Here is a 16652-nt window from a genome sequence, read left to right on the forward strand (position 1 = left end):
CAAGATAAAAACAAATTAAATAATTTCTTTCTGAAAGTCTCAGGTGTATGAATGAAAAAAAGGGAGACAGTAGTGAAGTTTAATACTTTACTTATTGACCTAAGAAAACTATTAAAAACTCAACACAAAACAGAAGACTGATTGTCATTTGGAAGAATGATATTGTACATTCTAGTACATAGAGAAACACAAACAATAAAATTCATTTATCCTAGAACTAAAATTAGATGTGTAGTAAGCTGGTATTGATTCTTGCTAAACAAATGTCAACATCACTGTTTATACTCAACCAATATTCTTTTTCATATGTAGGATGATGATTGTAGGAGATATTTTTCTTACATAACTCTGTGAAAACCTTTCACTACAGTACACTGAGTTTTGTAGTTTTGTAAGAGCCTTGAAGGTTTCAGTAGGGCAAATTTCATTTTTGAAATCCTGTTTTGCAATCTACTGTGGGGTGTTAAATGCTGCAGCTGATACAAGTATTAATACTGCTAGTAGGGAGATGCAGAGAATTATTTCCAAATAGAAGAAGGCACAAGACCACACTGGAAGAGAAATAATTTTTTAAATATTTCCATTAGATAATAGGATTTATGGATAAACTCTAAGCAAACCTGGAAATTCATGCATGGCAGTATTATGAAAAAGCCAACACTCCATGCTTTGGATAATTTTCTATAAGACACAGCCTCATAAGAAATGTAACAATCACATTCCTGTAGTGAAAGAGAAGATGGGAAAAGCAAGTGTTATGGACATTTCCCTTCACCCTCTCACCCTGAGCCCCAGCTGGCCAGACACTTGAGTCTGGATGTCCTAAAATACTCAAATAAGAAATAAAATTTCCTAAGTACAACTAGGTTTTTTTCTCAGCTGTATCCACATCTTCTGCTTATTCCAGAAGCTAAACATGGTTTACCACTATTGGATATCAAGCATAGCTTTTCAAAATGCAACTGGAAAATCACTAGGAATATGTTAGATAAAATCCATCTCAATAGACACTAATTAAATCTTTATTGCATCAGCATTTGCCTTGTAGAAAATCTGCATTGACCATTCACAGAATCAGTCATTCACATTAAAAGGGACCTCAAAGGGCCTCTGTGTACAAACTCCTGCTCAGAGTGGGGTCAGCTATAAGGTCAGATTAGCTTGCTCAGAGCTTTAGCCAGTTGGGTCATGAAAACCTTCAGCTATGGAAACCACAAAGGCTCTCTGAAAAACCCATTCCAGTGTGTGACTGTCCTCAACTTTATCTTTACAACCAGATGCACATTCTCTTGTTTCAGTCTGCATCCCTTGTCTCTCACTGTCCCACCATGCACTACTGATGTCATTGATCTTCTTGTAGGTAAATGGGGACCAACTTTTTACTGGGGACTGTTGCCATAGGACAAGGGATAACAATTATAAACTAAAAGAGGGTTGATTCACACTAGAAATAAAAAAGAATTTTTTTGCAATGGCAGTGGTAAAACACTGGACCAGACTTTCCAGTGAGGTAATAGATGGATGCCCCACCATGGAAATATTCAGTCAGGTTGGACAGGGCACTGACCAGAAAAGACTCCAAGACTCTATGATCTTGGAGGACTTTTCCAAACTTAATGATTCTGTAACAATGTCCCAGCTCATGGGAGAGGGGCTGATCTAGATGACCTTTAAAGGTCCCTTCTGACCCAAAACATTCTACACATCTGTGATTGTTCTGTGATTTAGCTCCCCTCAAATCTGCTTCTTCTCCAGTCTGAACAAGCCCTGCTGCCTCAACCTGAGCTCCTGCCCACAAACAATGTGAATGAAGCCTTCTGCTGAACTCACTTCAGCTCACTAATATTGGTCTTGTACTGAAGGACCCAAAACTGGCATGGTCTGACCAATGCTGAGCAGAGAATGATCACTTCCCATAAGCAACTGGCTTGATGACACAATCCAAGATGCTGTAACACTCCAGAGCACATTTCTCAAGAGCTAGAGAATTCTAGAGAATGCTTTATGCTTTTATGTTCCAGCTGTCCAGGCTGAACCAGTAAATATTTAAGACTTTCTTACTGTTATTCTTTGAAAACTCATGCAATCTTCAGCTGTACAGCTTTTTTATCAAACACCATAAAAAGCAGAACCTAAGTAACAGTAGAGTGGAGTTCACACATCAGAGTACATGAAAATGTTATTTCCTCAGCAAAATGCTATTTTTCTCATTCACCTTTTATGATACAGCAAACTTCTGTAGCTTAGGTCTCCATGAGAACAATAAAAATTGAGCTTGAAAGACTGTTTATAAAAGTGTATTTTTACAAAGAAACAAGTTGGTATTTTGCTATTGATTTTCAACTGGTTTCAAAATAATTATGCCCTTTCATTTAGAATTTAACTAATTTGCCATATTGGAAAACACAGTAAAAAAAAAAAAAAGCTAAGTGCTTTGTTTACAGGTCTCACACAAAATTACTGTACATTGAACAAGAATTATTAACCATATTTCCAAAGGAGCTAAAGTTTTAGGGCCCCTTTATGTGTGGAACCATTCCAAAATGGATACAAATGAAAAAGTCTGCTCCAGCAGTAACAGAGCTTCCGTGCACTTGGTATGTGTCAATAAAAGTTTGACCAGTAAAGGTGATTCTGAATTTCACGCTTTACTTCAGTCTATATAACAATTTGAAAGTAATACATACATACATACACATCACATTTCACTATCTTTTTGTCTTTAAAAGAAATGCTAGATATGTTGACTCAAAGAAAAATACCATTCATAAGCTACCTTCATTGTTTACCTGTTAACTGGGAAATATATTTAATTGGGAGTGTATTCTGTATTTAATCAAATTTATATTCCACACAAAGGCACATCTTTTAAAAGCTTCCTATTCACTATGGACTACTATATGAAATTTTCAAGCGCTGCTTATACTCATAAATCATGAGATTATGATTCACAACACAACTAAAAACCAAAGACTTCTATGATGCCACAAAGAAATATACAGATTACAACAGATATGTAATGGTTATGCACATCTACTTTCCTCATTTGCATTTGAAATTTTGTTTCAGTGAAGCAGCAGCAATGAAAAAAGCAAACCGAAAACAACAACAAAATCTTAATCCTTGCTTGGTGCTTTATGATAGCTTTTTTTTTCCACTAGAAACATGACAGTACCAGTTAAAGCTCAGATTACAATGGTTATCTTTGAACATTTCCAGGGATCAAATACAAGCAGTTAAGATTTGTAAGATTACAAGACAAAAATGGTAATGTTATATCTACGTACATAGAGCATGGGCATTTATATACCATTTCAAAGGATTTCTGTAGAGACCAGCAAGTTGGGAAAAGTGCTGAGGAAAGTAAACAGCCTTCATAAAACAACATAAAGACAGACTTCCCAAGATCTGAAAGCTTGGCTTCAAACAGCAGTAAAAATCTCAGAGGGTTAAATCTAGAGCTAGTATCTTACAGCACAGCAGTTTTCTCAGCAGCCAGCTACGCATACAGAGATACAGCAAAAACACATGGCAGTACCCCAAAGCAGAAATACCTTTTCTTTATATTAAGCCGACTTGATTTTCATTTAGACTACAATGAATTTTTATGTACACCAATCTCACCACTCAAACATGTCGTACACATTTAAACTCAGCTGTCTTCCCACTGAAAATAAGGAAATAACTAATGCTGGAGAGATTAATTTAAGAAGGTCAACGAGGGATTTTTGTACTGTAACTTCTCATGTATTAGCAGAGTAACAATGTGTTCCAAATCTGCAGGCTTAACAGATGCATTTTAAAGGAACAGGGCTGAAAACGGTTCTATTTTCATATGTGACCTCTATTTCCTTAGTATTATCAGGAAAATATTACCAGTCACATGGTACCAGTCTAGACAGATTGCTTGCTCTATGATTTATAAACACACTATTAAAAAAAAAAAAAAAAAAAGCCAGACTTATACCACACGGCATATTCTTGTGGCAAAAACCATGACATCAAATAGTCACAGATCTCAGTACAGCTCCACTTTCAGACATCTTTATAAATGCTCTCTACTTGAAAATAGGCTACAGTGATTTCCAAAGTAATCAATGAGGAGCAATAAGAGAATTCTGCCACATAATTCACCACCTCAAGTTTATTATATTCCAGAACACAGTCAATGATATTCAGTAGGAACCTGAATCTGAACTGACTTCATTTACAGCTAAAGGCTCAGTGGTTTCATAAAACCCACATCAGACACAAAATGTAACCCTCATACTTAGTGGTGAAATAAGCAATAGAGGAATGTTGTACAATATATAAGTTACTGGAAGATCATAAAGCCTTGAAGTATACCCTTAATCAGAGAATAACTGAATGATAAATGTGCCAACATGACTTAGCAGTACCAGCTGATCCACAGGAAGTCAGTCCCTGTATTGCATCTGTCATGTACTTAAAAAAACATTACTAAATTTCTAACTGTAAAATATAAGGCAATAAGCAAAGAGGGACAGAAAATGAAGAATGAGAGCTCTAAAAATGTCAGCCAATTTCAGATAAAGATCGAAGCAAAAATACTAACACAAAAAATATCTTATGGTGGTACATGGAAGCTTATCTTTCTGTCCCTTAGCCATGATGACAATGTGAGGGAAGAAGAAGAAAAAAAAAGCATTCAAAGAATGTTCATAGATTTATGCAGTGGATCCCAATTTCCTTTGGATAGCTGTACAGTTAACAAGGAAAAGAGAAAGCAGAAAAGGAGATTGGAGGAAAAGCAAAACGGTCTTACATAGTTAAATCAAGCTCCTGCTCTCATCCTCTTTTACCTTTTATTAACAGAGAACTGCCTTGAGAAATTAGTTTTTACTACAGTTTTTATGAACAGAACCAATATTATTTTAGATATTTGCACCTGCATTTTAAATGAAAGATGGTATCACACGTATCTTAAAAGAACTAGAAAGCAGTAACTTTAAATTATTTTTCACGACATACTGGGAACCAGAGGAAGATGATGGATAAAAACAGAACACTGTTTTTAGGAATCTATCAGCAGGTATTTATGGCTGAAGAAAAAAATATACCAGAAGCTGGAGTCTTCACTGATCTTAGTCTGCCACCATGGATAAACATTTTGCATCACAGCATTACTGGTACACAGACCTACAGATCCTTTAAGCTGAAATACAGTCTTGATTATTATCCTAGTCTATGACTGAGCTAACAGCATGGATACAAGCAGATTTGCAGCATCTTTCCCCAAAGATGGAAATTAAACCTGAAGGGAGCAGGAGAAACTGGTAAATTGAAGGGAAACAACAGCATTTAAGAAAATTCCCCTTCCTCTAACACCCCCCAGCTTCCTGTGTATTCAATGCCATTTGGAGGTTACAAGCAGCAAGCCTGTATTTTGTGTCAATCCCAGCATGTCTTTTGCTGGTAGCCAGTGTGACTGCAACATGTTCTTCGTGAGATGCTCTGTAAACCAACTATACATACATACACACACATCCCTGGTGTTCAAAATATCTCATGGTTACCTAAATTGGCACATACATGTCATGGCTGGTCCATATAGTCCTATTCCAACACTGCATTTATTTCTGAATGTAGCTAATTGTTTAAGCTCCACCAGCCATATGACAGGTCATTTCTTCCAGTGTTTTCATCATCACATTTAAAAATAATTATTTCTCCTGTCAATTTTCAATTTCTACAACAGAATCAGTAAGAGGGTTGTTAATGCATATGAGCAGCATAATGGATGCCACAGGTTCCTCTTGCTTGGGTTGGTTTGTCTACTTTTAAAAGCTCAGATCAAAGACCTATATAAGCCAGCAGCCTTAGTCCAACTACAGCTCATATATAAAATTTGTTTCCATCTCTCTCCAGTTTTCGTACTTGAGATATATTTCACCATTTGAAATATTTTCCAAATCTGGATTTGAAGTGTCCTCACAATCATTTTCCAAACTTAATCTGTTCTCATCTCTGATGTCAGAATAAAATAAAGAAACAAGAGTCTGAAAATAGGATGGAAAGTAAAAATAGATTCAAATATTGTAGATCTGAGCATCCTGGTGGACACCAAGTCAAACACAAACCAAAAATGTGCCCTTACAGTACAGGAGGCCAATGATATGCTGGGATGCATTAGACAGAGTATTGCCAGCAGGATGAGGGAAGTGATTCTTCTCTTTACTCAGCACTGGTTATATCACACTTGGACACGATTAAGGGACTGGATAGATGCTCTGGCAGCTGGGACTGTTTAGCTTGGAGAAGAAAAAGCTCAGAGTGGATCTTATTAATATGGAATTTATCTGAAGAGAGGGTGTAAAGAGGACAGTCAAGCAATTTGCAGTGGTTCCCATGAAGCAATGGACATAAATTGAAGCATAGGAGGTTCCCACTAAGCATCAGGGAACAAATTCTCCTCTGATGGATGGTGTCTGAGCACTGGCACAGGCTGCCCAGGGAGGCTGTGAAATCTCCATCCTTGGAGATACTTTTGAGCCATCTGGACATGATTTTGCTCTAGAGTGATTACTCCAGATGACTTCTGGACTTTCCTTTCAGCCTCAACCATTCCATGATTTTGTGATTATGTGTAAGTACCACATACAGGCAGCCCAGATAGACAGCCAGGTCATTTGGGTCTTTATGGAAATATGGTTTTTTTACAGTCCTTTCCCACTTCCACCTCTGAGAGTTAGTAACGGTCATGGTGCACCATTCTGCCACTTGTCTAGTTGCCCAGAAGTTCCAAATGACTATAATTAATGAACTATCCCTCACAACAACACATGACATGTTTTTTGTGAGACAGAGGGTCAAGGTTCTTCAGCTGTACCTTTTAATCAACTTCTGCAGCCTTGCACTGAGTACCCACCCTATAGCTTCACAAATATAATCCCCATCTCCTTGTGGTCTAGTGTTCAACATGACTTAGAAGCAACAAGGAATTTACTCCTGCATTTAGAGTGCTGATGTCTGGAGCACTGATTCTAAGTAAACTAGATACTGAAAGTCAAATGTAACCCATTTCTGTGCTTAAAATATTACTGAATCTTTGAGCCCCTGTACAAGGGAGACCATAGGGATTTATTTGAAGAAAGACATTTTGGGTTGTCAGTAGTGAACCTTCAGGGTAGACAAAATTATTAGCTTGATTCAAGAGGTATCCAAGCCCTTCCTTGCTGTTAACAGTAATAATGAGTTGCATAAACTTTAGTTAGAGTGATGACTAAAAGTCAGGTTCTTTTAGATGAGCAATTCTCAAGTTTGAAGATGCTGGAGATTGCAAAGATGATGGAAGTTGCAAAATATGTATTTAAATATTCTCTTCCTATACCAAAATCCTTTTAATGTTATTGTAGAATAAGGGGGGAAAACTGACTGCATGTTTCTGCAAAAATTTAAAAATTAGAACACCAAATAGTGAATATTTTGACTAATTAATGTGGATTTCAGCTTTTGGCAAGTGATTCCACTGAATTAAATGAATAACAAAACTGAAATAAGAAAGGGATAAAAAGATTTATGATGTGGATGTCACAAAGGTGATGTTGAGAGTAAAACAAAAGAAGGGTAATCTTATCTTTTGGTATGGTGTGATGTTTACACAATCATTAAGGACAGAATCACAAAGCTCACAAAAAAAATGCAGCTTGCTTTCACTGGCCTTGGGTAAACAGCCTATTCTCTTTGTGCTGTTTAAGAATCTCTTCTCATTTGATATGATAGCTACAAACAAGGTTATTCAAGGTGACAGAACAAGGAGGATTAGCATGCCAACTTATCTCTGCTCCCCACACAGATGGGGCCAGAGGCATCAATCATTTCTGATAAGATGTTCATATCATATTGACACAGACACAAAGTGTACATCAATGAAAGAAAATCTTAACATGCTCCATCTTACTGAAGTGCTGCCTTGAAATTTTCCCATTAATAGTATTGCTACTTGGGAAAAAATAAAATGCTTTAGAATGCGATGTAAGAACTATGGGACATATTACAGATTTAAGAATTTCTACAGCAGTATGTTGGCATAAGACAGAGGCACAAACTCTACATAAATGTAAAGGTCAGCAAAGTGAACAGGATTCTGAGGAGATGATGATGAAGCATTCTTATGCATACTCATCAATGCCAAGAACAGGAGCTACAGTCTGAATAGAACAAATGTAGGCAGCAGCCTTAACACCTTCCATTCCCTTTTTTATAATACACTCCCCAGTGTGGCTGGTGTTTTCAAAATTCTCCTAAAAAAAGCCCAGGGAAGATCCCTAGATGGTTATGGGCTACATATATTAATACAGCCTTATGGCACCTACACTGGAAAGGCAGGAATTTCAGAGGACATGTGGATAACTTTTTTGAACTCAGTCATCTGGTAAGTATTTTCTTTGAGCTTTTTGGCTTTGTGTTTTTTTAAAGCAGCAGAATATTCTTATAGCAACAAATAAAGTTAACACAGCCTCAGTGAATAATATGCATTGTCTAGAAAACTGCTATGCTCTTACTTTGTCCCTTGTCACTTGTTAAACTGATTCTATTAAAAGCTAATAAGTGAAATCTTTCCATTATCTGATAAAAAGAAAATCAATATATTTTTGATTATATGATTGGTATTCTTAGAGCTCCAGTGTAAATGGGCCCCCTGGCTATACTAAGGTCATCACTGCTGCAAAAAAATGCTGTATTGGGTAGCTGATATTAGTACATGTGAATGGAAAGCACAGACTGTCATCTTTATTTATTATGTCCTTTATTTCTCTGAAAATCTGCCACTGTAAAACTTGTAACTGTGTAACTCCTTGATGTACTTATCATTGGCTTTTTAAGTGTGATCTTATTGCTGAAAAAAAAGTTTGTTTCATTAACTTCTGTTGGGATAAGAGAAAAAGATATCCCCAAAGCCAACAATCATCACCACACTCACACTCTTCAGTACTCTAAATGCTGGGACTCTATATATTCACCTTCATATTCCAAGGAATAGAAAAACTTCTAAAACGTCACAAATGACTATACACTAAAACTGATTTATAAAGTAGCTAATACAGAACATCAGAACACAGGATTGTTGCAGTGTGCTGAAATGCTGCAAACACACATTTCCAGTTTTCCTTTGGAGCTGTAACAAGGGCCTCTCTCTTACCTAAAGTTATTAAGTGTTTCTCACATTAAATCAATTGCACTCTGGGCTCTATAATCCCTTTGAACTCTGAAAGTGTTTTTGCAATGTGATTTTAGTAGAAACAATTAGGTCTCAAAGCACAGCTGAGTTATTCTGTTTTACAGAACTTTCCCCCATTCAAACTATGATCCTGTAATATCCATCTTACATACACTATTTTATGATCTACATGATCAAGTTCAATTGAATTAGGTGCTTCTGAAGACAATCAGAAATCACCTCCACATTTTGATTCACAAGCCAGAGCAGTCTAGCTATGAATCCAAAGCAGAACATATGCTGCTGCCACTCAGTCCACACAACCACAGATTCAGTCCATAGTAAAATCCTTAAAACATTTATGCATGCTAACATTGGGTCTAGCATGAACTGCTGCTCTACAAATCCACTCCCACTGGCTGGCACTACATGCACAAGTAAACAGCAGTCTTAGCCTTTCAAACTGTTGATTTGCTTACAACAAAATTAGATTATATAAAAGCAGATCTTCGAGGCTCTATACCAAATTGCTAAGTCCTTCTGATTTAGCTTTTCTCAAACATTTGTGCAACATGCCAGATTCCAGAACAGATTTTATAAAAGCTTTTCTTCAAGAACACGAAGTACCAGTACACATCCAGATAGAGTATGTTTGAGCTCAGATACATATATAGAGGAACAACTCTAAGTAGACAGTAAATGCTCAGCAGTGCCCAGAAAAAAAGGAGTGAACTAAAAGACAAACAAATCTCAGATGTGACTAGGGACCTCTTTCATTTCCCAACTACAGTAACAGCTCCTCTCTACAACTGCATATGCAAAATGCTTCCTTTAGGATTCTATACGAGTGAAATTAGTTCAAAAACATAAGTGTAGTCATTACAGTTTTTCACTTTCTTAAAGAACGAAAATTACCCAAGGAATACACAAACTGGGATTGTGACCTTAACAGAAATATCAGGTTAAAAGACATAACAGTGCATAAACCAAAGAATTTTATTGGGACAAGCCATATGGCTGTACCATGTTAAACCAGTGCCATTCACAACTCAGGGGCTATTACTGTTCTAGGAAAGGAAACTGCAAAGCAGAAGGAAGAGGAGACAAATGGAACATGATACAAAAACATACCAGAGAAAACTCCAGGAACCATCAGGGGCTGACTTCAGATGTTTATTGTTAATTTAAGTAATAGCAGAAATTACTCCTAGCAGCTATTTTACCCAGAAAATATGGATATATACATATGCATACATATCAAGTGAAATTAGCATGCACCAATTAAGTAGAAAATTAACGATTAGCAACTGTACCTTTAATAAACAGAAGCATGTCGAGACTCAGATTTAGCTACTTGACTTGAATACTGACAGTTCTCTTGCTTTCATACAAGCAGAATATTCAAATTCAAAAAAAGCCTTTTAGAGTGTGAAGACACACATTAGACAATTATTTTAATATAGAATCAGTCTGAAAAATAATATTTATTATTATTGTCTGTTAACAATAATAATGAAGTCATAGATAAACCTGTATTTTATTATTACCCCTAACTTGAAACAACAGGATTGTCAGTATTGTGGATGTCAACATATTTAGAAACAATTGTTTTTAATCACAATTTCCCGCAACAAAAGAAAAATCTGGAGAAAAGTACAATTTCATCCTGTCCCAAACAAAGGGAAAGTGATCCCAGGCTCATAGTTTTCAATCTGATATCTATTTTTTTTCTACTTTACACATCTATATTCTTTCTTTACACTCTATATTCTGTTCTTAGCATGCAATGATACTATATTTCCTTATTATACACTTAATTCTGGTCCCACTAAGCTAAATGGAAGAACTGTTAACACACTGTGTTTTCTCCTCATACCCTGGTTTGCCTCAGTTGCTACAGGATGCCTTTTTTCAGAGAGAATCTATAACTGTACAACAAGAAAAAGTTTCACTGTCTTTCACTGCTCAATGGCTATTTTCTAAGTCTGATAATTTCTTAATATTGCATGAGAAAACTGTAGTTTAAAAAGGGTGAAGGACAGAGCTATTCTTGCACTATAATACAAAGCTCAGCTATTAAACCATACATTCTCTATGTTATGAAGTACCTTCTTTTTACCTTATTTTCCAAAGCATGGACTTTTCCACAGGGCTTTTTCTTGCACTAGTCTAGGCTGGAAATACTATTTCTTTTTGGAGAGACTCTCCCCACTTCAGGATCTACAATTGCTATTCTGTTTACTGTGATACTTGACCAAATATTGCTGTTCAAACAGTTGAATGTATGATAGCGATAACGTAAACACTCAAAAAAAAGCTGTGGATAAAGATATACAATCAATTTAAAAAGTAATCAGACAATGTTGCTTCTAGTCCTGCACCAATTTTTTAAAGCTGCTATTTTAATTGCATATACCTGAGGTTAGAAAATATAAAATAGATTTATTTTATTATTAGTAGATGGATACATTGATATAGAGAGATCTTACAATTGCAGATTCACCTGAGAAGAAGCTAAATTAGTTTTAAGACATTCTGTTATTAAATCTGAATTCTTTACTCTCTCCAACTGAACTCTTTAAGAGGCTACAGAGCAGACTTGCTTTATGTCAGTTTCTATGGGGTAGACAATAAACACTCTATTATGGTTCAAACAGTCTCATTAAAGCAAACAGGATTATCCACCTGAGGAAAGCTTAGTACACATAGAGTGTTTGCAAAAACATATAAAACAGCAAAGTCCAAAGAAATAAAGCCCAAAATATTCTAATAGCAATGGTTTGAAGAAATACATCTTAAGTCATTTATATTCATATGCTTCTATCTTTACCTGTGCTTGTAACAAGTCTCATCTGTTCTTTTCATTGCATTTTTATACTGGACCACAAAATGATTACTTTGGAAATCAATGGACAAATGACACAACCAGGTTGAGGCTAAGGTATTGCTTTTGACCTGCACCTTTGCTAGAAAGGAGCAGAAGAGTGTGTGTATCCAAGCTCCTCAACTCCATTGCTGCCCACAGGCTTTGGCTCATTGCAGGGTGTGAACTATAGGGGCTGGGGACACTGTCTCCTCTCATACATCATCATTCTTCTGAGGGAGTTTGTTCATTTCAAGCATGCACCAGCAAGGGCCTAAAGATCTCTGAAATATCCCACCCATTTGTACTGAATAAAAATTATACATTGTACCATACTGTTGTGTACCACGACCAACCAGCCTTGGTTTAACTCTGCAATAAACTGGTCAAGTCACTTCCATGTCTAGTCCAGACAGACCATAATAGTATTCATCTTGGACACCTCTGTATTTCAGAGCTCATTCTGTGATTCACATATACCTCACATTTAATTTGCTCTTGTAAAAGCTCTCTTAGAGTTAGCTTTCCCAGTATGTTGAGAAGTTGTTTCTTGGGAGGTATTTTTGTTGTGTTGATTGGGTTTTTTTTTTTTTTTTTGGTTACAGGATGGTACGTGTGTTTGATTTGCAGATGCAAACTAGCTTCACAAAGCTTATCCTGTCATTCCCCCATGCCCTAGGAAGGCAGTTTGGATTTGTAGCAACACATTTCTTCAAGGTTTGCCAATAATGGGATGAGGAAGTTCACAGCAGCTGAAAACAGACACTGGAGTCAGGAATCAATAACTAAAGGTCAGATCACAGCAAGCATGTGAGAAACAGCTCTAGAATTTGTGCTTTTGTGTAACATGAAATCCAATCCATTTGCTTTCACACCACCACCACTACCTTAACCTTGTTTTCAGCAATCCATATCACCCCAAATTGTTTTCTGTCAAAGTCTGCAGCTCTCTTGTAAATCTACCACCTGCTGTGGCATTCATTGGAGTGAACACAAACAACATGTCCTGATGCACATTTAATTCTCAGAAACGACAGGAAACTCTGTTTTGGTGACTATGGTCTGAAGTGCAGGCCAGATGAAATGTCAGTATTAAACAGCTAACACTGTAATACCAGCTGTGTATACATGATCTCACTAACTATAAAAACTAATGTACCCAGTATATCCCTCCTTCAAAGTACTGGCTACTTATTTTTCCTGCACTGCAAAGCACAGACATAATTTTGTCAAATTCAGTGGCAGAGACAATGTGTGAGCAACTGACCACAGCTCCTATTCCCAGTCCCCTGTACTGCTGGGGTAGAGAAAATCAGGAATGAAGCAGAGCATAGGAATAAGAGAGAAATGGAACAAAATATGTTTTAAGGTTTGGGTTTATTTCTCATTATCCTACTGTGATATGATTGATAATAAATTCATTTTCCCCATGTCAAGTCTGTTTTATCTGGATGGTAATTGGTGAGTGACCTCTCCCAGTCCTTATGTTGACCCGTGAGCCTTTTGTTCTATTTTCTGTCCCCTGTCCAGCTGAGGAGGGGAGTGACAGGGTGGCTGTGGCTGGCTGGAGGCCAGGGTCAACCCACCACACCCATCACCACTGCACAGCCATTTAATGGTTCAAATTTCCTGGTGTATTCCTAAAACAGAACATATTGAGCCCTTGCACTAACTGCACTCTCCTCCTGTGCCCATATTTATTAAATGTATAGTGGCTTCACTCCCATGTTTCCTCTCTCAGCCAGAATTCTGAAAATAGAAATAGGTACTGAATATTTTAAAAATCAAAGGTTATCAGGTCTCTCACAGAATTTAAACTCTAGGACAGATTGATTTTGACAGTTTCACTGAAGAACCAGCACCTTCTCTTAGAAGTAAAGGCTCCTTTTATAAAAAAACAAATGCTTAAGTCACTAAGGGCAGCCATCCAATCTCATGTACCAAGGCGAATTCATCTTATGAATGTTACAGAGAAAACAAAAGTTCAAAGTTTTGAATGTGCACTGATTAGCAGAGATAAAAACAGGGATATTGAAATATGACCATTCTGTACACATATATGTATATATAGTCCTATAAAAAAAAACCAACTGGAAGGTGAAATACATAAACAAGACAGATATATGTATTTTTATAAACCTTTAATGACAATACAAACCATTAGACATAACAACTGAATTTCAGAAGGAAGCAAAATATTCTCATGAAACAAAAACACCTTGCCCTTGTTTCTAAATGTGGAATTTGTTATCTGGATCAAAAGATACCATTTTTATTATAAAACTTATCTAAGTTCAGTATTTAAATAGAAATCATATGGTACCTGATGGGTCGATTTTCTTTACTATCAAAGAGTGAAAAGATGACTTCCAGTTCCTCTCCCAGATTGGAGCACATTAAGCTCTTCATCTGAACAAAAAGATGGTGGCTGCTAGCTGGTACTGGGGTGTCCTTTTTTCGATGGCGATGTTCCATCTAAAAATATCCAAAAACAGTGACCAATTTGATTCAATTATAAACCTCTCAAAAGAAAAAGAGGCAAAATATGTAATGCAGAACTACTTTCTTTATCCAAACAAATATTTTTTTTATTTAATATTAACTTCTATGTTTTCCTTTCTCTTTTTTTTCTTTTGCATCTGAGAAGGAGACACAGGGAATTTACTTTCCTAGTGTTACACTTCATCATAGCTATCTCTAGAAGAAAAACATTAAACTCTGGAAGTTTATCTTATAGCTTTGTCCTATAACAACATAGTATTTCTTAGCTGGTTTAAACAGTTAATAATCTGATATGCCAGCATTCAAACACATTAAAAAATGCTTTTGCAGAAGACTAAATACCAGTGTTTTAAACTGGAGAAAAGCAACCATACCCACATTTTATGACCCCCAGCAAACTGCTTTACACAAGCTAATGAATTATCTTGATTTGATGTCACAATGATGTCTGCATTTTAGTCACTCATTAAAGGAAGGACAATATTATGTTGCACTATTCCCTCTCTTACATTGTAACAAAAACAATTTTAAACAGCAATCTTTCTAATCTATATAGTCTTCATCCTAAGGTTATCTTTCCCCATTTTATTTTTCAAAGTACACTCCATGAGTGCCATTACTAGTTTTCTGGGTTATTTTTCCTCTCTATGTTTCTTCTTATGATTAATGGTTCCTCACCATATTTCATTAGTGCTTCAACAGGAGTCCATAATATTACATATGACTTTGAAATTGCTCAAAGGTACACTGATTCTAGCATAAAGAATTTATTATTAGGCTTGACATTACAAGTTATCAATACAAGAAAAATACAAGTTAAAAATTATTTTAAAAATACGTAATTATTTCAGATCCACAAAAAATTGTAGCAATGATGTTTTGGGGGGTTTGTGTTTAAATACAAAAGTTACCAAAAATAAAATTCTGTTTAAATACAAGCTTAGTGTTAAGCACATAAGGCTCAGAACTGTGTATCTGGAACAGCTGCAGCACTTCAATATGAGCCAAAGCCTACATAAATGAATTGGCAAGTTTTCTTAGACCTCACTGGAGATTTAATCAGAATAAGAAATATCAGTGTTGGTTTTAGTAAATCAAGATGGGCTTTTACACCCAAAGGAAAGCCTTCTTATGCAATTTAACTGCTATTTACATTAATATATTAGAAAGTACCAAGAGCCCAGTATGATTAATTGTGACAATCTTATACCATTATTATATTTCCACAGAGCTTATCTAGACAGGCTCATGAGCCAGGTAAAGCTTTAATGATAAAGAGTCCCATAAGCTTTTATTGATGATTAAATTCATATTAACATTCCTAATTTTAACAGTACATCAGAAACCAAAACTTTAACAAATAACATTTAAACTAAATGTGTGCACACACAAACTTGATATCAAACTAAAGAATCTCATATAGCTGTAGAGATGACATAGCTGTTCAAAAAAATTTTTTTTCCTTATTGTAAAACTCATTACATCATGAAATGCCAATTTATTGGATCAAAAAAGGTACTTTTGGTTAAATAGAGAAGAGTGGCCATCAAACTATCCATAGGTAATTTGATAACAAAAGTACCAAATATTACATTCACATACCAGTCTGTAGAGCTCTGTAATGCTGATCTCTTCAGGATCCACCATAGCATATTCCTTCCTTGGAACTAAGTCAAGCCCCAGCTGTCTGTATGATAAATGGAATAACAGTAAGTTTCTACTTTCAAAAGAAACAAATTAACTCTGCATGTGTTTGTTGCTTACTCCAATGCACATTTTAATTAGTACTCTACAATTAGTTGACTTTGGTTTTGTTTTAATGTATTTTGGCCATATCCACCATTCACATTTGATTCATTTCCTTTCTCCACATGGCAACACTAACAGAATGTTTTCCCACAGTTTTTTATCTGTTTCACATTGTGGACAATGTGCAATGGACATTGTAATTCGTACTAATGTGAACATTTCAGTGTAAATGCACCAGTACTGTGAATGCTTCAGTAGAGGCACATGTACTGTCATTTTGAACAGCAACCATGGAAAGGAAGATAAAAAGAAAATCCAATAAATGCCAAAACATCAGCTTATTTTCAGTTTTGACTG

General features: G+C 36.0%; 1 protein-coding gene across 3 annotated transcripts in view; it reads right to left on the reverse strand.

The window, feature by feature from the left end:
* The window catches only part of DOCK4 (dedicator of cytokinesis 4), a 212068-nt gene that overhangs the window by 110348 nt on the left and 85068 nt on the right, over positions 1–16652 (reverse strand). For all 3 annotated transcript variants that reach the window (XM_056513947.1, XM_056513938.1, XM_056513928.1), the window contains exons 7-8: positions 16149–16233; positions 14368–14519 (exon numbers count right to left, since the gene is read on the reverse strand). In XM_056513947.1, the coding sequence (XP_056369922.1) occupies positions 14368–14519; positions 16149–16233 (237 nt within the window). The remainder of the gene's footprint in view (positions 1–14367; positions 14520–16148; positions 16234–16652) is intronic.

Source organism: Oenanthe melanoleuca, chromosome 1A (genome assembly GCF_029582105.1).
Source record: "Oenanthe melanoleuca isolate GR-GAL-2019-014 chromosome 1A, OMel1.0, whole genome shotgun sequence".
NCBI lineage: Eukaryota > Metazoa > Chordata > Aves > Passeriformes > Muscicapidae > Oenanthe > Oenanthe melanoleuca.